We start from the raw sequence: 27,314 nt of genomic DNA, 5'->3' as shown, positions 1-27,314 counted from the left end.
TGCAGCTAAGTTACTTAAAATCCTAAAAGATACTGCTGCACTCAGTATGTCAGCAAATCTGAAAAACTCAGCAGTGGCCACAGGAATGGATCAGTTTTCATCCCAGTCCCAAAGAAGAGCAATGCCAAAGAATGTTCAAACTACCATACAGCTGCACTCATTTCACATGCTAACAAGGTAATCCTCCAAGTCCTTCAAGCTAGGCTTCAACAGTACATGAACCGAAAACTTCCAGATGTACAAGCTGGGTTTTGAGGAGGCAGGGGAACCAGAGATGAAATTGCCAATATTCAATGGGTCATAGAAAAAGCAAAGGAATTCCAGAAAAGCATCTACTTCTGCTTCATTGACTATGCTGAAGACTTTAACTGTGTGGATCACAACAAACTGTGGAAAATTCTTAAAGAGGTAGTAATTCCAGACAACCTCACCTGCCTCCTGACAAAAGTGTATGCAGGTCAAGAAGCAACAGTTAGAACCGGACATAGAGCAACAAGCTGGTTCAAAATTGGGAAAGGAGTATGTCAATGCTGTATATTGTTGCCCTGCTTATTTAACTTCTATGCAGAATACATCATGCGAAATACTGGGCTGGATGAATCACAAACTGAAATCAAGATTGCCAGGAGAAATATCAACAACCTCAGATGATACCACTCTGATGGCAGAAAGTGAAGAGGAACTAAAATGCCTCTTAATGAGGGTGAAAGAGGAGAGTGAAAAATCTGGCTTAAAACTCAACTTTCAAAAAACTATTAAGATCATGGCATCAGGTCCCATCACTTCATGGACAGTAGAAGGGGAAAAAGTGGAAAAAGGGGCAGATTTTATTTTCTTGGGCTCCAACATCACTGCAGATGGTGACTGCATCCAGGAAATTAAAAAAAAACACTTGCTTCTTGGAATAAAAGCTATGGCAAACCTAGACAGCATAATAAAAAGCAGAGACCTCACTTGGCTAGCAAAGGTCCATATGGTCAAAGCTATGGTTTTTCCAGTAGTGATGTACAGATGTGAGAGTTGGACCATAAGGAAGGCTGAGCACCAAAGAATTGATGCTTTCAGATTGTGGTGCTGGAGAAGACTTGAGAGTCCCTTTGATAGCAAGGAGTCAAACCAGTCAATCCTAAAAGAAATCAATCCTGAATATTCATTGGAAGGACTGTTGCTGAAGCTGAAGCTCCAGTACTTTGACCATGTTATGTGAAGAGCTGAGTTACTGGAAAAGACCCGGATCCTGGGAGAGACTGAATGCAAAAGGAGAAGGGAGCGGCAGAGGATGAGATGGTTAGATAGCATCCCCCACTCAACTCAATAGACCTGAGTTTGAGAAAACTCTGGAAGATAGTGGAGTACAGAGGAACCTGGCATGCTATAGTCCATAGGGTCACAAAGAGTCAGACACAATTTAGCAACTGAGCAACAGCATATTCATTTATCCTTTACTCAGCCAACACTGAACAAACATTCTGCCCTGCCTGCCAGGTTGCTAGTCTGGGACTCCCATGGGAGGGGAAAATAGAGAGGAGACAAAATAAATAAGATGAATGGTACGTTGTGCTGTGCTGTGCTTAGTCGCTCAGTCTTGTCCAACTCTTTGTGACCCCATGAACTGTAGCATGCCAGGCTCCTCTGTCCATGGGGATTCTCCAGGCATAGAATACTGAGTTTGCCATGCTCTCCTTCAGGAGATCTTCCTAACCCAGGGGTTGAACACAGGTCTCCCGCATTGCAGGTGGATTCTTTACTATCTGAGCCACCAGATATGTTGGATGGTGGTAAGTGCTGGGGGAAAGTAAGAAAGGATGATGGAAGTGCTATTGAAAATCAAGGCAGAGTGGTCCAGAGGACTGACTAGAAAGATCAGTTTGATCAAACTGCTAAAGGTTGGGAGGGAGGAAGCCACTGTGATATCTGAGATGATTCCAGGCAGAAGGCCCTGAGGCAAGAGCGCGTCAGGCAGCTTTGAGGAATCGCAAGTAGCCCAGTGTAGTTGAATCCAAGAGAGAATGAGAAGATTATTGAGTAATATGGTCAGAAAATGAACAGTGCAAGGCAGAACATACAGAGCCTCTTGGAGGATGGTGAGGATTTTGGCTCTTCCTTTGCATAAACCTGGAGGCCTCACTGAAGGCCTCAGAGGGCTTGGGGCGAGGAGTAATATGATAAGACTTTAAGTTTTAACAGCCACTGGCTGCAGTGTTGTAAGTAGACAAAAGGAAAATCAGATTGGAAATAGTGAAGCCGGTTAGAAAACAATTGGCATACTTGGGGCAAGAGAGGATGATGGCTCTCAGAAAACCTAGTGTAAATAAAAACCCAGTGCCTTTCCTAGGACCTGCATTTGCACGTGCATTTTTTGTCGGAAATGACTTTCTCCCTGCTAGAGTTTGTTGCTGTTCAGTTCCTAAGTCGTGTCTGACTCTGCGACCCTACGGACTGCATGCCAGGCTCTCCACTCCACTGTCTCCTGGAGTTTGTTCGTATTCACGTGCACTGAGTCTGTGATGCCACCCAACCGTCTCATCCTCTGTCACCCCCTTCTCCTCCTTCCCATATTTCAAGGCTCAGCGCCCCTGACACCATCCCGAGTCCCCAGGGAGGACTGTTGTCCCTACGGCACCCTGCCTATGCCTCTCTTGCGGCTCATCCAGTCGTGTTGCAATCTATTGGTTCCTTCTGCCTCCCTTCTGCATTAAGAACATGTCCATTTCAATTTGGTTCCCAAGCACTTTTATTCAGGGGGAATAAAAAGGTGAATAAATTGCTATCCCAATTACAATCTAGTACAGGAGACTGAACAACTGTTCCCATGCTTACCATGGAGTTTCACTCATAGCTGTCTAGCAAATAAGGGAACAAAGAAAACTACCGGAAACCAAGTCCCCGGGGCTCCTCCTAACTTGCAGTGCTCTTTTAGGAGTCATAGGGTCTAGTTTGGGCTGTTGCTCTGACAGCCTCCCCTGGTTATTTCCCCAGTTCTGGTCCAACAAGATACCGCACACATGTGCTGCAGAGCTGAGAGCTAAGGATCTTTCTGTGAGAGAGGGAGACCCTGTGGAAGATTCCAGGCAGTGGTGAGTGCCAGATGATTAAAGGCGGCCATAGATATCTTTATTTTTTCCATAGTACTGGTGGCTGATGCAAAGCTGTCTCCCCAGAGCCTCTTGGTGACATTTGTTACTTGGCTTTTCAATCCTTAAACAGAAATTCTGTCCTTTTCACTGAATTGCTCCTCCTTTGCTAATGTTCTGTCTCACCCAAGTCCCAGGAAGAGCATTTGACATTTGTTATTGGTACAAGAGCATCATTTGCTGAGTGTGAACAACAACAAAAAAGACTTTTCCCCAAGGTGGGAAATGAATGATTATCTCAGATCTCCGTACCCTTTTTCCTGTCCCTTCAGACACAACAGCAATCCACAGCCATGTTGGGCCCTGGTGGGGAGCTGCCCTAATCAGCTTTCACATTCCAGCTTGGAATAACTGTAAATGTTTCAGTGGAGGGTGAAGGGTGGTGCGTCATGGAATCGTAGGATATGGTGGGGGCGGGAAGCTGCAGAGATGACCACTGCATGTAGGATAATGAGATCCCTAAGGATAAGTCCTGTTCCTCCAATCAGTGTTTCCTGAGGACCTAGTGTGCACCAGGCATTGTTATGGATACTGGAGATGACAAGCAAAAATAAAAATACCTAGTCTCTACTCTCAAGATGCTTACTGCCTAGTAGAGGTGTTTAGCATCAATTCATTATTCACGGAGATAGGTGTACATCTGCAACTTGATAAGTAACGAGAAAAAAGATAGATGATTCTGAGAATTCATAATAAAGAGAATTGAATCAGTCAAGGGGGTCAGCGATGTTTTCTGGAGGCTTCTTGGGCTGCAAACTGGAAAATTAGTTAACTGTAATGATGGATGAGAGGAGGATTCTAGGCAAGGGGAACAGCAGGTATACAGTTGTCTTGGAAGAGGGAGCCTGGCAAGTACAGACCAGAAAGAGCAAGAGAAGGTCCCCGAGGAAGACAGGGAGCACAGGGAGGTGGACGTGGGAGGACCACAAGGGGCCTGGCCACCGTGCTCCCCACCTCCCTGCTCTCTGCTCCAGGGGGCCCCGCTGAGGAGGTCCTCAGCAAGGAACCCAAGCTCTGAAGAGTAATAGCTCATTCCTTCAGCCTTCCAGCACTGACGTATGGAGCAGCATTTTGGCATCTAAAAGTGAGGATAACAGAGGAACAATTTACATGCTCATCCCTCCTGAGATCACAGGCGGGGAGACGGGTAGAAACAGAAACACTACCTCACATTACAGGACGTGGTGTCAGCGCGTTGCGTTTCAGTGCCGCGGAGTGGCGTTGACTCTAGCAGGTGAGCTGTGGAGGGGCCGGGGAGACTGGAAGAGGAGGAGCGACATGCCACTGGAAACTGGAACACCCATTCTGCCCCCGTGATTAGCACCGCTCTTACTTTCCCATCTCTTTTCTCCCAGCCCCTAGCCCTTCAGTTTCCAGTGCCATTCAGCGTAAATCTTTCTTGGAGGGTTGTTTCTCCTTGTGGTCATACAGTAACAGGCTACTAAACCTGCCTGCGGGGTGAATTATGAGCTGGTCTCTGGAGCCCCGGTCTCTGTTGCCCACGGAATGAATTGTGGTGCTCCATCCAGGCGGCTGGGCTCTTTATTTATTTATTTGTTTGCTTTAGCATATTTTAATCTGATCATTAAATTGCAATCTGCCACCCATCCCCACCCCCGACTGTCTTCAGACAGAACAGATTTTTCATAGGTAATGATACCTATAAACTTCAGGGGTGGCTGTCACCAGAGCAAACTGGGAAAGGGAGTGGGGAGAGGTTGCAGAAACACGCGAAACATACCGACCCCCCACCCCCACCGTGAACTGACCTTGGCTGTTCTGCTCAGCCTGACCTATCCCTGGGGAGCTGGAATGCCCACATTGTCCCGGGCAGCGCCTGTGGCCTTTTCTAGCCCAATAAACAGGTGTCTCTGCACTTTGTCCTCGAATGCATAAGATCATCACTGCTCTACACTGTGCCAGGCAGTAAAGGTGTCACCAAACTCATGTTGATGGTGCTGCACAGGGAGAGCTCTGCGCTGATAAATCAAAGGCAAAGAGAATGCCAGATGGTGCCCAGGCACCCGTGTTCCCGAGGTCACCCATCTGATCCAATGCAGCTCTGCACCAGAGGGATTGCCACCTGCTGGCAGCAAGGCCACTATCAGGGAGAGAGTGAGAGTCGTCATGGTTATAATATTGGCAGCACCAACTTGTCTAGCACTTTATAAGGTGTGCTGACACAAGCCTTGGGAGCCTGAGCAGGTGTTAGGATTCTCATTCTGAAATCGAGAGGCAGGAACTGTGGAGTGAATTGCCCAAGGTAGTACTGGCTCCTAGGAGGTTCTCAACAAGTAACTGTTGAGTGAATGAATGAATGGGTTTGTGCTGCCCTAAAGCAATCTCAAAGTCACCTCTCATGGTTTGCTTCTGGATCCACATCCAGAGGAAGGTCTGGGACTAAGGTCCTAGGAGCCTGCAGCGCCTACCTGAACCAGACAGGTGAGGAATCACCACAAATGACCCATAAGCAATTCTTCTGCATGCTGGGGGGCTCGGTGCTGGAAGGGGCGCTTTGAAGGTGTGTTTGTATGACAGGCAGCTGGAGACAGGTGTCCGCCTTGCTGTGCTTCTGACGGGCCAGGCAGAGTTCTAAGGGATACATCCACTTCTTTAAGTGTCTCAACAAAGCTAGATAAGTACTATCATAATATCCATTGCAAATGAAGAAACTGAAGCACAGAGACATTGAACAAATTTCCTGGAAGTTTAAAACTACAGAGTGAAGGAGCCAGGTTTAAACTTCAGCAGTCAGGCTTCGGTGTCTGGACTGTTGAGCACTCTCCCATACATCTTGTTTTTCTTCTAGAAGGTGCATGCTCTTGCTCTCCAGACCTCATTTCAGAATGCAGGTACAGATGGCAAGAAAGAAGTGGTTCTGGCCTAGGAGTGTGACTTGAAGCAGGAACGGAAGGTGGTAGTAGGTAACAGCAGATATTTTCCTGGGCTAAAGAACTCACATTTTAAACACTCCCTAGCCCATGGCAAGTCCCTGCACTTTCTATGGCATTAAGAAATGGACCCAAGGCACAAAGCTACCTCAATTCTTTCAAAAAATTGAAGTGTGTAGTCCTATCTAGATATAAATCTCAGGACTTCTAGCCTCTAGTCCAAATACTAACCACTAGATCATGGTCCTTAAAAATGAATATTATTTTCCTTAATCAAAATTTTAAATTTTGTAAAAGCCAAACAAATGTCTCTATTCATTATTCTGTAACTAGTTTGACAATAGTGATCAACTTGCATCTCAGGGAAGGAGGTGAATTTCCATAATCTAGGGGAAAAGGGATAACTCAGGTCATCTAATCACCCATTAGGAACTTCATACTTAAAGATACTCAAGCCTCTTTTCCAGGGTGGGCAACCATGGAAGAGAGTCTGTTGGTCCAGCCTCCTTCTATTACCCAGTCCAGTATCCAAGACTCCTTCCTGTTGCCCAGCCATGGAGTCTCAGAAAGCACCAGATGCCAGAACACTCCGTGACAACACAGGGCTGCAGCAGACCAAATGTGTCCCCCTGCGCCCTGCAGTTGTCTTCGAATGACTTTCCCTGTTTATAATCTTACTTAGATTGTGAGCTACCCACAAAGATATAACCTCAATCCTGACCTCATTCTAACCAGAACTGTGGACACTAACCCTTACCTGACTCCGCTCATGACACTCAGAATAACTTTAACCACAGTTATTAACTTGTAACTGATAAGTCGTGGATTCCACTTTGATTATTTTGTCAATATTATTTGTGCCCTTAAGGTTCTCAAGTTAAACAAGTGTCTATGCTTTGAAGAATCATTTCAAAACAAGTTTGAAGAAATTAAATGAATTTTAAAAGAAGTAACTTGGGATGGCATCTGAGTTTCAAAAGGCACCAAAGAAATCCCCTTGTCCATTTCTCCCCTTTCCAAGCTGGACCCCACCTCTTGCCATCCAATATGTGGGATCTGGTTTCTGATATGGCGACTCCTGATGGTTTTCAACAAGAGAGAAATTTTTATTGAAAATCAGAATTTCTGAGGACTGCTCTAGGGTGACTGGATTAAAGAGAAGGAAGGCAGCACCAGAGAAGGAGTCTAAATGGAGATTAGGAAATTTATGAGACAGCATGAGACAGACAAAGAGCACATACTTGGCACCCGGAAAGCCCTAGGTTTAAAAGCTTTGTTCTGGTGCTTAAGAGCTGGGAGATTATGAGCACATTATTCAACCTCTCCGAGCCTCCTGAGCCTTTCTCTTCACCTGTAAAGCAGGGATCTCAGGGCTGTCAGGATTCACGAGACACTCTTTTTCAAAAGGCAGAGCGCATGCGTGACACACAGCTGGTCCTCCATCCGTCAGGGTGCCCAGTGAGCTTGCCCAACATCCCACATTTGACTTCACACTGGGGGCATGCTAGGAGGCTGAGCTACAGAGATTCTGTCTCAGAGACCAGGCAGAGAAAAATGTCCTATTAAGGTTCCGAGTGCTTCTAAGTACTGAGGAGAAAGCTACCAATTGTAATTTGAAAATTCACACACAAGTGCCCGGGGCAAAGGGTGAGCCCAGCTCAGGCACATCAAGTGTGTAAGGTTGAGCATCCCATCTGGAATGCTGCCTGAAGCCTGTGTTGTTCCCTGTCTCCACACACCATGCCCATTAGCTCTGAGGGTTCAAGAAACATTTTCCAGAGAAGAATGCTAAACAAAGCCCCAGATCAGCCAGATCCCGAGAAGGAAGAGAAGGAGGGGTGGAGTCAGGCCAGGTTTCAGTCACTGATCACCAACTGCTTCCTATCCCCCATGGATTTCTTGTCAATGATTATTCAATCTCAGGCCTGACCTTTCTATTCTAAATAACACTGCAATATCAGCGTGGCCCAGCCCGCTGCTTTTGCAGGAAATTAACTGTATCTGGCTCTCACAGGAGACCCAAGAAATCCCCTCAGTAACTAAGCCCAGACTGGTTTACAGAAAAAAAGACCCAGCATTATCTTCTTCTTATACACTCCTCCTAATACCCGTCTAAATATCACAGGGCTCCCAGCTGTTTAATTCTAATAAATACTCATCTATTCTCAAAATAGACAAATGTTAGGTCTCAGGTGGGCCCCAAGCATTCCGTGCTAGAGAAAGAAGAGAATATGGAGAGAGAGAAAGAAGAGAGGGTCTCAGAGTCAGCTGCAGATTTTCGCTTGTGTACAACGGCAGCTTAAGAAACTGGCTGATGCTTTCCTGCTTGGCCAGAGTCAGAGGTGACTTCTGAGGGAGGCCACTCTCATAACGAGTGTCCTCATGAAGTTGTCCTTACTTCCCTTGAAGGAGCCAGGTTTCAGAGCAGCTCTTCAGGGCAGAAAGGTCTTTGAGAGTCCCAGGACCAAGTGAGATCATTCTCCTTGCATCCTGACAGCTGGGGGGCTGGGAGGGACTGTTAAAGTGTAACATGTTCCATGGTTAAGGGTTCAAGCCTTTATTGGGAAATCTTCTTATTCTGAATTGATGTTTGGACCTGGGTTTACAGGGTTGCCCTATCCACAGTAACCCCTACATGGGGTGTAGGAAGGGTGGAGACAGCAAGACCTCCTGTGATCCCTGTGACCATATAAGTAACATAGTCCACAGGATGGGAGGGGCCAGAGGGAGGCCCACACGGCACTTTGGATTGGAAAATGCCTGGGAGCACCTGGATCTGTGTCACTGGGCATGAAGAAATTCTCTGTCTTGTGTTTCTTTGGCCCTTGAAGAATTCTCAGTGGATGGGAGTTGAGAGAGGCTCGTATGGAAGGTCTGGGCTCACAAACGGAGGCCCTGACAGTGGTTGGGGCCAGCAACCCCCTCCCTCAGGTGATGCTCAGCCAGGAGCTAGGCACGGAGCAGGACACAGATCGGCTCCATGGTGGGGAACCATTTCACCGTTGTCTGAACACCGTGCGTCGCTCATCCACGTCAGTGGCTTTCTAAGCATTTGGGGATACACGCTGGCAGGTGACAAGGGTTCTCCTGGCCATCAGCAAATAGGCTTCTGACAGTTTGAATGTTGGTTCTTGCCCCTGATGCGGATTAACAGTGAGTTTACACTTTAACAGAACCTAAGTATTATCTCAGGGATGCCCTGCCCCAGTCAGCCCCAGACATTTGATTCAACTGCTGAGGTTTATTTAGATGCTATATGACCATTGATGAGGTGGTCCATGGGGCCTTGACTCTACTGAAAAATCTGAAGTTTACAATTTTAAGTCCATGGTTAAAACCCCATCTGCTTTCTTCTGCTGTGCTTGTTAGGGACCCTGGCAGCAGGCCAGGATTGGGGGAGGGGGTGGGGAGGTGACTTCTAAGATTTGGCTCCAGGTGCCTCTGGCAGGTTTCTAGGAAAGACGTGAGGGCCAGAATATGGCTACCTCCCTGGCCATTGGCTCACATGTCCTTGAATCTTGCAATGGCACTCCTGGGCTTTGGTTTCTGTCCCAGTCAGCACTATCACTCATTTAACAAGCATCCACTAAGCACTGTTTATGTGCCATTTGTGGTTGTTGTTCAGCTGCTCAGTCACGTCTGACTCTTTGTGACCCCATGGACTATACAGCACGCCAGGCTTCCCCGTCCCTCGCTATCTCCCTGGATTTGCTCAAACTCATGATTGAGTCAGTGATGCTATCCAAGTATCTCACATTCTGCCTCCCTCTTCTCCTCTTGCCCTCAGTCTTTCCCAGCATCAGGGTCTTTTCCAGTGAGTTTGCTCTTTGCATCAGGTGGCCAAAGTACTGGAGTTGCTGCTTAAGCGTGTCCTTCCAATGAATATTCAAGGTTGATTTCCTTTAGGATTGACTTCTTTGATCTCTGTGCTATCCAAGGGACTCTCAAGAGTCTTATCCAGCACCACAATTTGATAGCACATTGATTTTTGGAGCCCCAAGAAAATAAAATCTGTCACTGTTTCCACTTTTCCCCATCTGTCTGCCATGAAGTGATGGGACCTAATGTCATGATCTTGGTTTTTTGAATGTTAAGTTTTAAGCCAGCTTTTTCACTCTCCCCTTTCACCCTCATCAAGAGGCCCTTTAGTTCCTCTTCACTTTCTGCCATTAGAGTGTTAGCATCTGCATATCTGAGGTTGTTGGTATTTCTCCCAGTAATCTCGATTCCAGCTTGTGAGTCATCCATCCTGGCATTTCCCATGATATACTGTGTATATATGTGCTAAGTATCAAGAATAGATAATCAAATGAAGCAGTTAAAAAAAAAAAAACACCTTCTCTCTGAGAGCACAGGGTGTAATAAAGGAGAGATACATAAAAATGAATAAGTAAGCTATTAGTGAATGTTAGTAATAAGCGCTAAAGAGAAAAGTTAGCAGAGGAAGGAGAGAATGAGTGTTTGGCTGGGGCAGGCAGCGGGAGCAGGTAATTTTAACTGGGATGGCTGGGGAGACCTCACTAAAAAGGGGACATTTGAACAAGACCTGAAGGAGATGAGGCAGCAAGCCACGTGGCTATCTGGGTCAAAAGCAATCCAAGCAGATACAGCATTTTCAAAGGTCCTGAGGGAGGAGCTTGCCTGATATTTCATGAAAAAAATGCCCAGGCCAGCCTGCCTGTAGCAGAGAGAGCGAAAAGGACAGAAATAGGTGCAGCAACTAAGGGACCCTGTATACCCTCTACTTGGCCAGACATGAGTCTAGAGGATTTAAGTAGAGAAGCTCTTACTTGGAACTCGGGCAACCTAGGTCTTAGTCTCAACTTTGCTACTAAGCAGCTCTAAAACCAAGTCATTTTAGTTATCCTTGACCTAAAATTACTTTGCTTCTAGTGAGTTTAGTTTCATTACCTATAAAAGGAGGAGTTTGTATTTCTGAATCTAGCATCTTTTTAGCTCTGTGATTCTAGCCAAACAAGTTTAAAACTAAATCAATGGAACTATTAGCATTGGAAGAGCACGTTTCAACATCCTTGCTTGTCCATAGTTCCTCTGGACATATCTCTATGAGAGACAAGGAGGGCTTTACTCCCCACTTCCTATCCAATTTAATGTGGTGACCAATCAGAGGTATAGAAAACTCATTTACATCGCTATGGGGGTCTTAAATCCTACATCCACTCCCTTTTCACATATGCTTGACAACCAGATCAAGCTGATTATGTGAAACACTTCAGTTTTATAATGATTGTTCCATTCTATTTAACTGAGCTCCTATGACATAAGCTGCCCCAGGAAAAGCTTAATGGAAGATAGAAGACAAGGATTTAAAACAGGTTCTCCATCCCTGGAGAATTGATGATCGTGTCAGGCAAGAGTTGTCTCATCTAAAACTAGACAAAATGTACTCATAGGATCCAGCTAAGTGGCAGTGCTAAATGGTAAACAGTAGGTGCCTAATGACAATATACATAGTGGGTGCTGCAGAGGTTTAGAGAGCAGGTGCTCTTGGCAGGCAGAGGACCTGAGGGCACCTCTGAAGGGTGTAGGGTGAGAGCCAGGTCTTGGAAGCCAGGTAGATTTTGATGGGTGAATATTACTGCCTCCAATTTATTGGCTCAATAAAGCAGGCATTACATGGTGGGTAAATAAATGTAAAGCAGGTTGGCAGTTTAATATTGTGCTCACAGGCCCAGGCAGTGGGTGACTTGGGTTTTCATGAACTGATCAAAAACATATTCCTACAGATTTCGTGATATCTCTTTTTAGGACATTCTAGTGAGCCTGCCCCATCATAGCTACATAGGATGGATCTTGGGGGAAGGTACGGTCTAGACATAAGCCATTTTCAGAATCTTCTGGGACTCTCAAGATGTCTGCTGTTTTGCTAAATTTCCATCCCCTGGAATCCTTGGTAAGTCTGTGAGCACAGCATTTACCCAAAGAATGGTGAAGGAGGCTGATGGAGTCCCCAAATCACAGAGTCAGAGGGCACCTCCTTCCAGGAAGAAAGGACCACTCTCTTTCCTGTTGCTCTTCTGTATATCATTCTCTATCACAGCACAGATAAGGAATCTTTTACACTTGTTTGTTTAAAAGAACACACCAAACTCAAAGTTTCCCTTTACAAGGCTAGACATAATACCTTCCTCATCTGTGTCTCCAGTACCAAGACTAGCAGCATACAGGGGACGTCCAAATTTGAAAGCAATAGTGCATCAACTCAGTTTATCTTCATCTTTTCAGGGTAGGTTTTTGGGTTCCACAAAAGATTTGAAGAGGTCATGAACCCTCTACCCAGAGAAAAATGAACTTCTGCACACACTTACAGGATTTTGCAAACAATTTCTGGGGGCACATGGGCTGCACGTTGAGCCCTGCTTCAGGGGGTGTAGTAATCACTTAGTAATATCCTTTGCAGGTGATTCTGCAGCCTCAGCTTGAATGCTTCCGAGATGGGGAACCCAATCCCTCCCTGTTTGTGAGAGCATCGACAGTTAGAGGGCTTCCCTGTGGCTCTGATGCTAGAATGTCTGCCTCCAATGCAGGAGACCCAGGTTCGATCCCTGGGTCGGGAAGATCCCCTGGAGAAGGAAATGGCAACCCACTCCAGTACTCTTGCCTGAAAAAATCCATGGACTGTTGCCTGAGGAGCCTGGTAGGTGATAGTCTGTGGAGTCACAAAGAGTCGGACACGACTGAGCGACTTCACTTTTCTTTATATTGCACAGCAGCCTTCCTTTCTGTAATGCCACCCTCATCCTAATTCTCCCCTGAGCAATGTTAAGCAGGCAAAGAGTTAGGAATTTGTATTACCGAGCTCTAATTCATCATCAAGTACATAACTGCTTTTCTCATGTTTGTAAACACTCATCCTAAGCCTCCGTGGTATTCCCTGGCCTCCGCTGTTCTTTGCTTTGACTGAGTTTGTGTCTCCTCACTATCCTGATTCTGTGTCTTTGGAAAAAGCCCAGCTAATCACCACCCCTATTAAAGTGTAGTACCCGAGTGTGGTCATGGAGACAGGCATTATTTCTCCCTTTGTTCCAGACAATGAGCCTTTACACTGCTTAATACTGCCTTTGCTTTTTGGCAGCCACTTCACCTGATTGACCCATTAATGAGCCAAGAGTCATGCAATGCCCCCAAGTCTTTTCCAGGTGTGCTGTTGATAAGCCCTATCTCCCCACTGGGCACGTGTGCCGCTTGCTGTTCAGACCTAATTGCAGTGCCTTTACATTTATCTTTGTTAAATGCCATCCTATTAGATTTGGTCCTTGAGTCCAGCCTGCTGAGACCTTTTTGGATCCTGATTTTGTCATCCAACATATTCTCATTACTCTCAGACGATGTATTCACGTGCAGCAGAGAGTTACCATTTGGGGAGCCTGTCTCTGCCAGATACTATGCTTTACACAGCACACTGTTTCATCCTCCCTTCACCAACTCTGCTGAGTACACGCTATCACCATTTTATTTTATTATTTTATTTTTATATTTATTTATTTTATTTATTAATTTGTACCAGGTCTTGGTTACAGCACGTGAAATCTTTAGTTGTGGCATGTGGAATCTAGTTCCTTGACCAGGGATCAAATCCAGGCCCCTGCATTGGGAATGCAAACTGTTAGCCCCTGGACCACCAGGAAGTCCCTATCCCCGTTTTATAGTGAAGCACTCTGTGACTCAGAAAGGTTAAGTCACTTGTCCAAGGATACGCAGCCAGTATGTAGGAGAGTCAGGATTTAAACCCAGCTCTGTCTGACTCTAAAGGCCAGATACATAGCCGCCCTCCCTTGCTGCTTTCATTCAAGTCATTAATATTCTGCATAGAACAGGACAGGCCCACAGCCTTGTAGAAAAATATTGGAGACAAATTTTGGCTGAGGGTTGATTCATGTATCATTATTCCTTCCCAGGAATTGGGATGTGACTTCCCACAGTACCCACTCTATCCTAAGGAATACCAAGAAAGATTTTGTACACTGTCCAAAGGAGCAGTGCTTCTGCTTCTAGCACATGAGGAGACATGTGCTGGTCCGAGTCCCCTTACCAAGCGGTGAATGACATGCATGCGTGGTGACTTCTTTTTGGTAGCTTCATGCTGACTTCTGTGAGTCCCAAATTCCTTTACGACTTGCTCTGAAATGGTCATTTAAATAACTAAGTCTAGAATATTGCCGAGTCTTTATCATTGGCATTTGGGGGTATACCTTCTTTCACCAGGCCTTTAAGAGCGTCAGTGAAATCTCTCTCAAATATCCCATATGACCTTCCTAATTGATTACAGATCAAATCTTCCATGAGTTTGTATAAAGCTTTGTTGAATCTGTGTTAAAGTCTTAGCCAGTATGACCTCTCAAATCACAGACTTCTTTGTACACATGTGACTCTCAGGGCTGGTGCCCAATGAGAACTGTACATTTAGGCTGACAGTGGCAGCTTTTTTATTATAATCTTTGCATAATAGATCCTTGTTTGATTTTACTTTCAAAAACCCTAATTAAGTCTCCTAACAGTTTCTTTTGTGGCTGTCTCCTTTGACCAGAGACCACTGAAGAATCCAGAGAAATGGTGGAGACCAAGCTTCTTTCAAAAATGGCTTAGAGAACAGCAGTTTTTTAAAAAAATAGGGACATGAAGAGAACAGGCACACACACGTTCTGTTTTGATTCTTGGCTTGAAAATCAAACCTCCACAGGTGAAAAATCTGAGCATCTGATAAGGGAGAGTTGCATCTCCCAGAATTCTGAAGTATGCCCTGTCCAAGGAATTGTTTCCTTTTGGGGTGGTTCATTTGAACTTTTTCTCAGGGACAATCAGACTCAGGTATTAGATCTTCTAAGAATGCAGTTCTGTCTTCTCTATCTATCAGTGAGATCTCTCTATCTGTTTTCTCTCTGCTCTGAGATCTTCTGTCTTGACCAATATTTTATGCATGTATAAGAATTAGATCACCTATGATATTTATTTAATTATGTTTTTTCATGTTTTATGTTAGATATACTTTACACATACATATAAATTCTTACTGTGTAATTTTCACACTCATCAATCCACACTCATAATCATCTTTCTATTGTACATTCTAACAGACTTGGAATCATTCTAGGTTATTATAGATAGGAAAATAGGAGGACTCTTGAGTTTGTTCCTTAAAATCTTTCTCCATCACAAAACCTCTTGCATAAAGGCTAAAGGCACAGAATTTATATTAATATCAAACTCCATTCCACACAAATTCATAGGTGGAAGGATGGAATAAATGGAAAGACCTTTGAAAGAACCAAAGCCAACCATCCCAATAGAGTGGTGAAAATTTTACAATCCAGAGATACTTGCCTAAATGACATGCTTATTGTCAGAGTATAAACTCTAGGTTCATACTGGCTGGCTGGGTTCTCTGGGAAGCAGACACTGAGGTGGAGCAAGGACTGAAAAATGTTTATTGGAGAGTTACATCTGTGATGGAAAAGGGGAAGGAAGCGCAATTGGGTAGAGAAGCCATCAAATGGTGAGGTACGCCTGTAAAAGAGGAGCTCTGAAACAAAGCCTGTTTGAGATGAGTCTTGTGTTGGGCAGAAATGGCCGACACGTGGACCATGGCCATGCTTAGTCCCTGTCTGAGGTGGACATTGAAGACCCTAGCAGCCAGAGATGCCAGCTAGCACACTCCACCTGGCCAGGCGATGAGCCCTTTCTTGACAGATGTAGTGGTGGGTTTCCATGTCTGCACACACCTGGGGTTCACTCTTGTAGCCTCCATACAAGTTCTAGAGAGACATGGCTTCAGTTACTTATTTATAATGTTGTTTAGTCACTAAGTCGTGTCCGACTATTTGCGACCCCATGGACTGTAGCCCACCAGGCTCTTCTGTCTATGGGATTTTCCAGGCAAGAATACTAGAGTGGGTTGCCATTTCCTACTCCAGGGGATCTTCAGAGGATTTTTAATAGTAATGCTTATTTTATTCATTGTAAAGAAAGAGTATTATCTCAGTAGATACATTATAAATGCCAAGGGAAAAAATATATATATATACCAAACGTTTTTTCATTAAAATATTTCACAACTGGTACTTGCGCATGCTGTTGGAAACGGCCTAAGGTGTCTCCAAAGTGGAGGTCAGTGAACTCATGACAACTCCTTGAATTTTCCATTAGTGAGTAGTTAGATGATGTAATAAATGAATTATTATTAAGCACTTGCAAATCCAGTGTTATGTAAATGCTAAATAATCATAATAATAGAGTAGTATGCTGATCTTGATAAACGGGTCGCCTACCATGTCATTTAAAATGGATGGCACAGCAAAGTCTGTGAAGATGAATGAGGTCCTTGTTCACGAAGCTCAATACCAGCGCAGTCTCTTCTGCTGGGCTGCTCTGGTCCCCACGTGCCCGCTGGCACTTGCCCTGCCCTGGTCTCTGCGGGACAATTAGAGGAGGAAAGGGATGCTGGCTGGCTCTAAGGCAGTCGTAAAAAGGCTCCAATGTAGGGATATTGAAAGCCTCCAGAGGTGAGTGCCTAGGCATTTGCATTTCTGAGAAGTTGGGACTAATCTATAATGCAGGTGTGGGAAGAGAACGAACTGAGTGGCTCGCATGACCCGGACACTGTGTTCAGGGCTCTGCATTTATTATTTCATTTATCCTCCAGGCCAGCACATTAAGGTAATAAAGCAGTGGAATAAAGCAGAAGGTATGACTGTTTTCTGTAGAGATGCAGAAAGCCTGACCCCAGTGGTATAGTGGTTTTCTTCATTTAACTGTATGATTTTGAGGGTACAAACGTAGCTTGTGTTTTTTAAACTCTTATATTGAGCATAACTGACATTCAATAAACTGAACATATTTGAAATACACGATTTGGTTATTTAACATATATGTGCATCATCACCATCACCACAATCAAGATGTTAAAGATACTCATCAGCCTCAAAAGTTTTCTTTTTGATTCATCCTTTCCACCACTCCTAACCTAATACCCTCCTCAAGCAACACTGGTCTGCTCTTGGTCACTCTGTAATTAGCTTGCATTTCTAGAGTTTTATATAAATGGAATCAGGTAATATATACTTTTTGTTGGTCTGGCTTCTTTCACTCAGCATAGTTATTTTGTGATTCATCCAAGTATTTGCTTTTCCTTTGTTTTACTTACAGAGATGTAAGGACTTTGAATAAATGCTATGTATTTTGTTTAATTTTAGCTTTGGACACAGTCCAGAGTTAATATTCTAGTTCCGTCGCTTACTATCTATGTGTCAAGTGGTAAGTTTCTTAACCTCTCTAAGGCTTAATTTTCTCATCTGTGAAACAGGTATAATAAAAGCTGCATTACAGAGTTGATGTGCAGTGCGCAAGTTAGATGAGATAACATAGGTAAACTGAATAGCACAGAATCCGTCCATGGTAAACAACTAGTTTTGCAATTAAAATTTTTAAATGATGAAACCTTTTTTTTTTTTCATCAAAATCCACTTTGATGTCCTTCTTTTCTCACTATCAAGTAATATAATAATAGCTGTCTTATATTGTGCCAAATGGAGTGGTAAATGCAACTCGTGAATTAGGTCTTTTAATTTTCACAAGAAGCCTGGGAAGTATGTGGAGACATTATTACCCCCAGTTAGAGATGAGGAAGGTGAGCTAGAGAGGTATGGTCATTGGTCATTCTCACAGACAGTAGGTGGTGGGTCAGAATTTGAACTGAGGCTGTCTGGCTCAACACCCTTCCATGATTCGGCTGCCTTTCCATATGCAGTAATGTCATCCACTGACACTAGGGCTCATGCTTCAGGGAAAAATAGATATGAAATCCATATCAGGAACTAAGTAAAAGTTAGAGAAATAACTATAAAATAAAAAAAAATTATTGTTGAGACACCAGTTATTAAGAAATTCCAAATACTTCCAATGTATTATAGGCATATACTTGTAATTTGACATTATGAAGAATATTCCATACCTGATTCTATGTTTAACTGTGAGTAAGTCAAAGACAATGAATCTGTAAAGAAGTAATGAAGGCAGCTAGAGTGGATTCTGCCTTTCCTGCAAACACTGGAGAAACTGCTGAGTGTTCTAAGTCTGAGCTATAACTTTTAGAGCAAACCCAGAAGGTAGGCCTGTCAATGAGGTTGTATGGTCCCAGCTGAGCAGGCTGCACTCACAAGTTTAGGGACTGACTGTGAATTTAGAGTCCATTGGAATAGCTGTTACGGTAGAACAGAGAAACTCAACTACATCTTCAGTTGTCTTAAGTACAGTAATTGATATTCACTAAAGATTTGGAAATTTGGTGGAACAGAGTAAGGGAGATTTTAATTCAATTCACATCAACAAATATTGGTTAGTTGCTCGATATGCAGGGAATCTCTGCCTTTAAGAAATTTGTTTGAAGTAGGGGATGGAAGATGAAAAATACAAATAAAATAATTTCAGTGGCAAAAAAGACTTGAATGGGAGAGATATTTGGAAGGCAAAATCAATAAACTCATTTTCCACCAAGAAGACTGCATGAAGGAAAGGTTGGGTTTCTGGTTTGGAAACTGTGAGCCACTCGAAAAAACATAAAATTAAGACAAGCAGACTTTGCAAACTAGGTGATGAGGGCAATTTTGAGAATCTTAGATATGAGGTGCAATAGGTGATTCAGGTAGAAATCCTTAACAGGCGGTTGTGTTTCTGGATACTAAGCTCAGGGGTGAGGTCAGGGTTGAAGATAATGGCTTGTGAGGCTTCACCCTATGGGATGCAGTAGAACTGTGGAATGGATGAGATCTCCCAGGGGAGGGTGTGGAGTGAGAGAAAATGGTCAACACAGTTTTGGGGATGGTTAAAAATAGATTTGACCAAATACCAGACTTGTGGACACAGTGGGGGAAGGAAAGGGTAGGACGAATTGAGAGAGCAGCATTGAAACATAACATTACCAGTGTAAAACTAGATAGCCAGTGGAAATTTGCTGTGTGACTCAGGGAGCTCAAATCTGATGCTCTGTGACAACCTAGAGGGGTGGGGTAGGAGGAAGGTGGGAGGGAGGTTCAAGAACGAGGGGACATAGGTATACCTATGACTGATTCGTGTTAATATATGGCAGAGACCAAAACGATCCTGTAAGGCAATTATTCTCCAATTAAAAATAAATGAATTTTTAAAAATTATGGAACAAACAATACTATCCTATAGATCTTTCCTATTCCAAATTTTTTCAAATCCACTCATTTCAAGCAAGATGCCTTTTATATTCTGTGTGAATAGAGGCAAATTATAATTCAATGTATAATTCAGTGTATCTCATTGAAATGCAGCACTTTAAAGGAAAAAAGACCCCAGAGCAAACACAAAAGCCTGCTTTGGGTGTGGTCCTTCACCTACTAGTGAAGGCAGGTTGCGCTGGAAGACCTTGGGGTGAGGGATGGTGGGCAGAGATACAGGTGGTATAGAATAGCTCTTCTGTGAATACAGATCTGACATCAACAGTGTTGTCTTTCTGAACCCGTTTTCTCTTGTCAAGAGAGGAGGAAGTTGTCAAGGGTGGAGAAGATTAAGATACTAAACTGAAAAGTCAGCTTACATTTTATGAGATTTAGTTGTGCACTGACTTCCGCATACTGTGAACTATGCCTACCCATCTCCTCATACTTCTCTTTCTCTTTCATTCAGTTGACAAGTGCTAGGGCCACAGAGAGGAATTGTATTTTGTTCTTGCCCTGGAGGCACAGGCCACACTCATGGTGGTGTGCTAATTACCAAAATGTTTCCCATTGGCATAGTTCTTTATATGTGACAAGTAATCTCATCTTCATTATAGTGTTGCAGTTCTACAACATATATATGAAGGAAGTAGGGCAATGGTTATTATTATTCATCTTATATATGTGATATTTTAATATATACAACTTTAATATAAGCAACTAAACAACATGTTTAGTCGCTAAGTCGTTGTTGTTTAGTTATTTAGTTGTTGTTTAGTCTCTAAGTCGTGCCCAACTTTTTTGCGGCCCCATGGACTGTAACCTGCCAGCCTCCTCTGTCAATGGGATTTTCCAGGCAAGAATACTGGAGTGGGTTGCCATTTCCTTCTCCAGAGATATGTGATGCATATGTCCTGCATATTATTATTATGCATGAGTAGCTGAGACACAGAGGTAAAGTGACTTGGGGAAGGTCAGTCAGTGGCTAAGATCCAAATCTTTTGGCCAAGTGTTCTTCCTGCTAAGGGGAATGTTTTTCCCTGGCTCTCTCATCCTGGGCACCTTGCCTTTGCAATTTCCAGATTGTCTTTTTTATCTTTCAGTTTACAAATCTGACAGGGCTTTGGGGAATACTGACTCAAGAATAACTTGCCTTTGCTGAAGTACTAAATCCCACAGGTGTAAGACAGACTTCGGAAGGGTTACTCTCCCTCTCACTGCTCCCTCAAATTCCCCACTGTTTGTCTGGAGGGAAGAATGCTTATCAGTTCTGGACATACCAGGGAGCAGCTAGCAAAACCAAATTAGCTCAAACTGGCTGCCATTCAGGTCAGCTAATTAAATTAGCTATTGTTGCATTACTGATAAGGACAGTTTGGAAAAGGAAAAAAGCTACTCATCCCAGCAGCCATAAGGCCAATGCCAAGAAAATGTGTTAATGGGAACATTCTGAAAGGAAACCCCTCTGACTAGCAGCGGTACCCAAGGTCTTTGGTGGACTATTCTCTTAGCCATCTGCTCTGAGTTCAGTGCTCCCAGCCCTCTCTGGCTCTGATCCTTGTGGGCACTGCCACTCTCAAGCTTTCTGGTACCCAGCCTCAGCCAAGGCAGCCCTTTTTTTTCCTACCATGGGTTCATCCTCCTGGGAGTCTGGAGAGAAATGGGAATTTTTCTGGAAGAAAACAGTTCACTTTTGTGTGCCAAAATCTAATCTTGCCATAGCTTAAAAGCCAGTTGATATTTGCAAGAGAAAGAAAGGAAAAGAGGGGAAAGAGGGAAGAAATAAAAGAAGGAAGGGAAGGAGGAAGGAAGGGGGAGGAAGGAAGTAGCGAGGAAGGTCCTGAAAGACTACAGTTTTTATTTCCCAGCACCTGCCCCTTTAGCCCCAGCACTTCAATGAGACTTTCCCCTACATCGCACCCCCGCCCCCACCATCAGCTTTCTACCCTCGTCAACTCACCCACCAAGGTGTCCTGGATCTGTCTTTTTCTAAGACTAATTATCCAGGCCTCCTTAAGTTCTGTGAGCCAACTGATATCTTTCTAGTACTTTCCTTTTCTGCTTAAATTAACCAGTCTATTTCATGTAATCCAAATGATTTAAAGATTGTTTAGTCCAAAGCCTTCCTTAAGTGATTTTAAGGAAGAGAGATATTAAGTGATTTGCTCAGAATCACATAGACGACAATTAGAACAGGCCTAGAATCCAGGCCTCTAACTCCATGAGAATGTATCTAAATACAGAGCCTGCCGTGCCCCTCCTGAGAAAGTGAGGCAACTCCCAGAACTGCCTGAGAGTCCAAGAGGAGGGCCTGGAAAATTTTCAATGTTACCCTCACTTCATGACTCCCTCTTCTCTGTGTGTGTGTGTATCTGTGTGCACACACGTGCAAATTTTTTAAATTGAAGTAAAATTTGCATATCATACAATTAACTATTTAAAAGTGTACAATGCAGTGGTATTTAGCGTATTCAACAATGTTGTACAATAAGCATCTCTCATGAGTTTCAAAACATTTTCATCACCCTATAAAAACAACACATGCCCATTAAGTAATTACTTCCCATTCCTCCTACTTTCATCACCTGGTAACCTCTAGGTTATATATCATATAAAAAGAATCATATAATAGGTAAGATTTTATATCTGGTTTCTTTCACTCAGCATAATGTTTTCAAAGTTCACCTATGTCATAGCAAGTTATCAGCACCTGGCTCCTTTTCGTGGCTGAATAATATTCCATTGTACGGCCACGTCATGTTTTATGTATCTATTCATCTGTTAATGAGAATGTGAGTTGTTTCCACCTGTTGGTTACTATGATAATGTTACTATGAACATTCATGTGTGAATCAGTTTCTGAGGGAATGTATATTTATTTCTCTTGAAAGCATACAGAGAATGGAATTGCTGAGTCATCCTGTAATTCTATATTTAACTGTTGGAGAAACTGCCCAATTGTTTTCCACAGCACGTTGCTCCCAGAAATTTCTTTCTGACTGCACCTTTCGTAGACAATGAAGGAAATATTTACAACTGTAACAGGGACAGCTAAAGAGAGAATGACCTTCTTGGAGAAAAAAATGAGTGTGAATTTTGAGGCATCAGCATTATGAGTGGGTGTGAAGATCTAAGAGGAAGGGTGGTAATGCTCTTCATCATACAGAGAGATGAATTTGGAGTGCTCAGCATAGCAGAAAGGAAAAAGGGAGGAAAGGCAGAAAGAAGAAGAGGAAAGAGTAAGCCAGAAAAGTGGCAGAAATCTGAGTACTGGGTGATGGGTGATGTGATTCCTCCCAAACTTGGCTGTCTAGAATTATTCCGTAAAATTGAGCATACTCTCAATACTCTCTCTCTCTCTCTCTCTATATATATATATATATATATATGCATATAGATATAATGTTATATAATGTGTGTATGTATGTATATATATATATATATATATATATATATATAGGTCATGATATGGAGAAGGCAATGGCACCCCACTCCAGTACTCCTGCCTGGAAAATCCCATGGACGGAGGAACCTGGTGGGCTGCAGTCCATGGGGTCACTGAGGGTCGGACATGACTGAGAGACTTCACTTTCACTTTTCACTTTCATGCATTGGAGAAGGAAATGGCAACCCACTCCAGTGTTCTTGCCTGGAGAATCCCAAGAACGGAGGAGCCTGGTGGGCTGCCGTCCATGGGGTCACACAGAGTCTGACATGACTGAAGCGACTTAGCAGCAGCAGGTCATGATAATGTTGTGAGTTGATAATTCTGAAAAGGGTTTAAATTTTACATTGGACATAACGTGGTATAAGACAGAAGCAAAGTTCAAAGAGTTCCTAAGAGGTAGAGAGGCACAGACACAAATAGTCTCGCCTCCTCTATGCCAGACCTCACTGCTCCTACCTTGAATTAGCAGAAATCTGGGGGAGCCAATGCCCATATTCAGGCTATGGAATTCCCTTAGCTGGCAAGAGGCAGGGAGGACTCCCTTTTCTTTTAATCTGATAGATTTTGTTTCAGATTTTTAAGTCATGAGATAATATCCTCCTTTAAGAAAACAAGTGAAATGGAAACCTAGTTTTGAGACTGTCTATGTGCCAGATTCTTAAATGTGAAATGTCTGTCTCACTATAAAATGTGAAAACGTCATTGTTGTCAGTTGCTCATTTGTGTCTGACTCTTTGCAACCCCATGGACTGCAGCACGTCAGACTTCTGTATCCTTCACCATCTTCTGGAGCTTGCTCAAACTCTTGTCCATTGAGTCGCTGATGCCATCCAATCATCTCATTCTCTGTTGTCCCCTTTTCCTGCTACCTTTAATCTTTCCCAGCATTAAGGTCTTTTCCAATGAGTCCAGTTCAGTTCAGTTCAGTCGCTCAGTCATGTCCGACTCTTTGTGACCCCATGGACTGCAGCACACCAGGCTTCCCTGTTTGTCACCAACTCCAGAGCTTGCTCAAACTCATGTCCATCAAGTCAGTGATGCCATCCAACCATCTCATCCTCTGTCATCCTCTTCTCCTCCTGCCTTCAATCTTTCGCGGCATCAGGGTCTTTTCAGATGAGTCAGTTCTACACATCAGATGGCCAAAGGATTGGAGCTTCAGCTTTAGCATCAGTCCTTCCAATGAACATTCAGGACTGATCTCCTTTAAGATGGACTGGTTTGATTTCCTTGCTGTCTAAGGGATTTCAAGAGTCTTCTCCAGCATCATAGTTTAAAAGCATCAATTCTTTAGTGCTCAGCCATCTTTATGGTCCAACCCTCACATCCATACATGACTACTGGAAAAACCATGGCTTTGACTAGACAGACCTTTGTTGACAAAGTAATGTCTCTTCTTTTTAATACACTGTCTAGATTTGTCACAAATTCTTCCAAGAAGCAAGCATCTTTTAATTTCATGGCTGCAGTCACCATCTGCAGTGATTTTGGAGCCCAAGAAAATAAAGTCTCTCACTGTTTCCATTGTTTCCCCATCTATTTGCCATGAAGTGATGGGACTGGATGCCTTGATCTTCATTTTTTGAATGTTGAGTTTTAAGCCAGCTTTTTCATTCTCTTTCACTTTCATCAAGAGGATCTTTAGTTCCTCTTCACTTTGTGCCATAAGGGAGGTGTCATCTGCATATCTGAGCAAGTTTATTCTTAGGCCCTTAGTACCAATGGATTGAGTACTTTCTGCTCAACTAGTGAATATTATAATTGAGAAAAGCAGTAATATCAAGGAGAGGAACCACTATACTTACTTCATAGGGCAGACTGTAATTATAGTTGGAAAAATATGATATAAGCTGTGCTCCACTGTGATACCATATGTACTTACTTTCAATTTGAAAGTATTTTCTCTAAGCCTCAGTTTCTTCATTTTCAGACAGGAAAGTTTAACTCTTTTCTCCATTAAACTCCAACATTCTAAGCTACTTGTGGAATTATAGAAGCTAGTGAAATAAATGGGAAATTATAAAAGTTAGTGAATTGGGCATAATTTGCTGAAATAATTGAAAGAAAAAAATCTTCCAACTCTTTAAGATAAAAATACAAGAAAAAGCTTTGCTATAGAAGGTAATCCAAGTGACTTTAGTCCAAAAAGTCAAACTCTACATCACTGCTCATTTTGAGGGGTACTAGTGGAAATTGTGGAGAAGGCGTACTCTTGCCTAGAAAATTCCATGGACGGAGGAGCATGGTAGGCTGCAGCCCATTGGGGTCGCTATGAGTCGGACACGACTGAGTGACTTCACTTTCACACATTGGAGAAGGAAATGGCAACCCACTCCAGTGTTCTTGCCTGGAGAATCCCAGGGACAGAGGGCCCTGGTGGGCTGCCGTCTATGGAGTCGCACAGAGTTGGACAAGACTGAAGCAACTTAGCAGCAGCAGCAGCAGGGAAATTGAGGCCAGTACTATTTGGGTATAGAGTGCTAATTCCATAAGAACCAGTTCCACCTAAAGGATGTCACTGAGAACATATTAGTGCTTCTGATTCAGAAGTCTGTCTTCCAAAAGTGTCAATTCAATAAACTGTACTCATGGGACTTCGATGGAAAGAAGTAACCTAGTCCTGGGCAAATGGGTACTTTCACAGCATCCAGTGAAGTGAATATAATTATTGGTTTATATCTTCCTTTTATATTATAAAACACCAATAATATAATATCATTACAAAATATGTAAAACTGGGGACATTTCTTCATAATCCTATCACCTTAACAATAGTACTGATTTTCCTTATTTTCTTTTAGTATTTGTTCCTGTGTCTGTGTATGATGAATGTCTTGACAATTTATTGATAGATTGATCTATTTTTTAAAGTTTGTCAAGCTGAACTTGGCCAGTATGTAGAGTATGATTCTTTCCCTAACTTTGTTGTAGCTTCTCTTTCTTTCCTCTTGAGCCCACAGTCCCATAATGGAAACTTTGACACCGTGTCCCCATTCTGTAGTGATTGAGGGTGAAGCATCATGTCTGTGGGGACTTCTCAATGATCTAGAGAAAAGTACAAGTTAATATTATGAGCTTCCCTGGTGGCTCAGTGGTAAAGAAACTGCCCGCCAATGCAGGAGACCTGGGTTTGATCCCTGGGTTTGGAAGATCCCCTGGAGAAGGAAATGGCAACCCACTCTAGTATCCTTGCTTGGGAAATCTCATGGACAGAGGAGCCTGGTGGGCTACAGTCTATGGGGTCACAAGAGTCATTATTAACTTTTGAAAAAAAATTATTTTTTCTCTAAAAAAATCTGTTTGTCTTAAGGCTGGGTTCTATGTACAATCACTAAAAGAAAAGACAATTCTATAATGATTTCTTTCAAACTTTACTGACCCTTCATAATAGGGTCAGGGGAAACTGTCTTTTATCAATCCTTTTTAAATGGAGCCATAAAAATGAGGTGCAAAGGAAAACCACTGGGATCAAGTTAAAAGCCTGTCCATATAATTCTCAGGTTAGTAATTTATCATATTTAGCAAGTTATTTAATATTATTGGGATTAGTTGCTTCATCTATAAATTGAGGGTAATTTACAGGGTTCTTATGAGGACCGAAAAAGCTAATGTAGGGAGAAAGGCAACACAAATGATTTACTTTTTCTTTCTTAAAGGAATTACAGATGGGTTACTCCATTGAACTATTCCTAATATTTATCACAGAGAATTTTTATTCACATTACATGAATGAAAAAGTAACTTCAATTTTGGATGGCTGATGAGCCATTTCCTGTATCATCTAGGTCCAGGCCTTTTTCTTCTCCTCCTATTTTCAGCTGGTTAGCTGCTTATTGAGCTCTTGCCAGAGGGTGGACAAAAGAAGTAAAAACTGAAATCGGTCAATTTGACTCTTTGATAGTGGTCCTGATGAAAGATGTGTGGGTAGAGGGTGTTAAAGTTGTGAGTTAAACTGGAATTCTGCTTCTTACCAGGATATTGCAAGAACCTTCTGATGGTTGGGATGGCCTGCTGATGGCAGTACTCCTCTTCTCCTGACTGAAGACACGCCTTCCTCTAACTGGACAGTGGTCCATCTTCCAGAATGACACATACTGACTTTTGAAGAAGTCAGACGATACCTCCTGGCCAGTCACATCAGTCAGAACAACTGTGGTGAGCAGTGGGCTGACACATGTTGCAACCAGAGGACTGTTGCAACCACAGAGTCCCAAAGCAATAATCACTCTTCCTTCTCTTCCCCACTAACCCAGTGATCAAATCATCACTTGTAAGCATTCACTATGTACCGCCATATAAGACAAAATATGGTGAGCACTTACATATAGAAGACAACCTCTCAACCCTCAATAAAACTGTAATACATTAAGAAAGCAAGAGTTGTGCATGTAGAAATACAACTAATTACGTAGGGGAGAAGGAAGAAGGGGAGAAGATAATGAACACATTAGAGCATCCCCTCTATCCCAGTCAGTCTGCTAAGTGCTGTGCACATTTTATCTAATCCTTACCACATCCCTGAGGCACAGTTCTATCCTTGTTCCGTGGATGATGATACTGGGAGGTCAGAGGTGTTTAATAACTTGCCCAAGATCACATAGTGAGAAAAGTGTGCAACCCGCTTTCAAGTTTAGAAGGATCT

The 27,314-nt window shown here is 43.1% G+C and overlaps 1 protein-coding gene across 2 annotated transcripts in view; it reads left to right on the top strand.

Annotated features, from left to right (window-relative positions):
• PBX1 (PBX homeobox 1) overlaps nt 1-26,771 on the top strand; it is a 335,848-nt gene extending 309,077 nt beyond the window's left edge. For both annotated transcript variants that reach the window (XM_055587226.1, XM_055587221.1), the window contains one exon: nt 26,647-26,771. Coding sequence is in view for 1 of the 2 variants with exons in the window: in XM_055587221.1 (XP_055443196.1) it covers nt 26,647-26,667 (21 nt within the window). In the remaining variant the exon portion in view is untranslated. The remainder of the gene's footprint in view (nt 1-26,646) is intronic.
• The last annotated feature ends 543 nt before the right edge of the window (nt 26,772-27,314 follow it).

Source organism: Bubalus kerabau, chromosome 6, assembly GCF_029407905.1.
Source record: "Bubalus kerabau isolate K-KA32 ecotype Philippines breed swamp buffalo chromosome 6, PCC_UOA_SB_1v2, whole genome shotgun sequence".
In the NCBI taxonomy this organism is placed as follows: Eukaryota; Metazoa; Chordata; class Mammalia; order Artiodactyla; family Bovidae; genus Bubalus; species Bubalus kerabau.
This window is presented reverse-complemented; position numbering and strand designations above follow the sequence as displayed.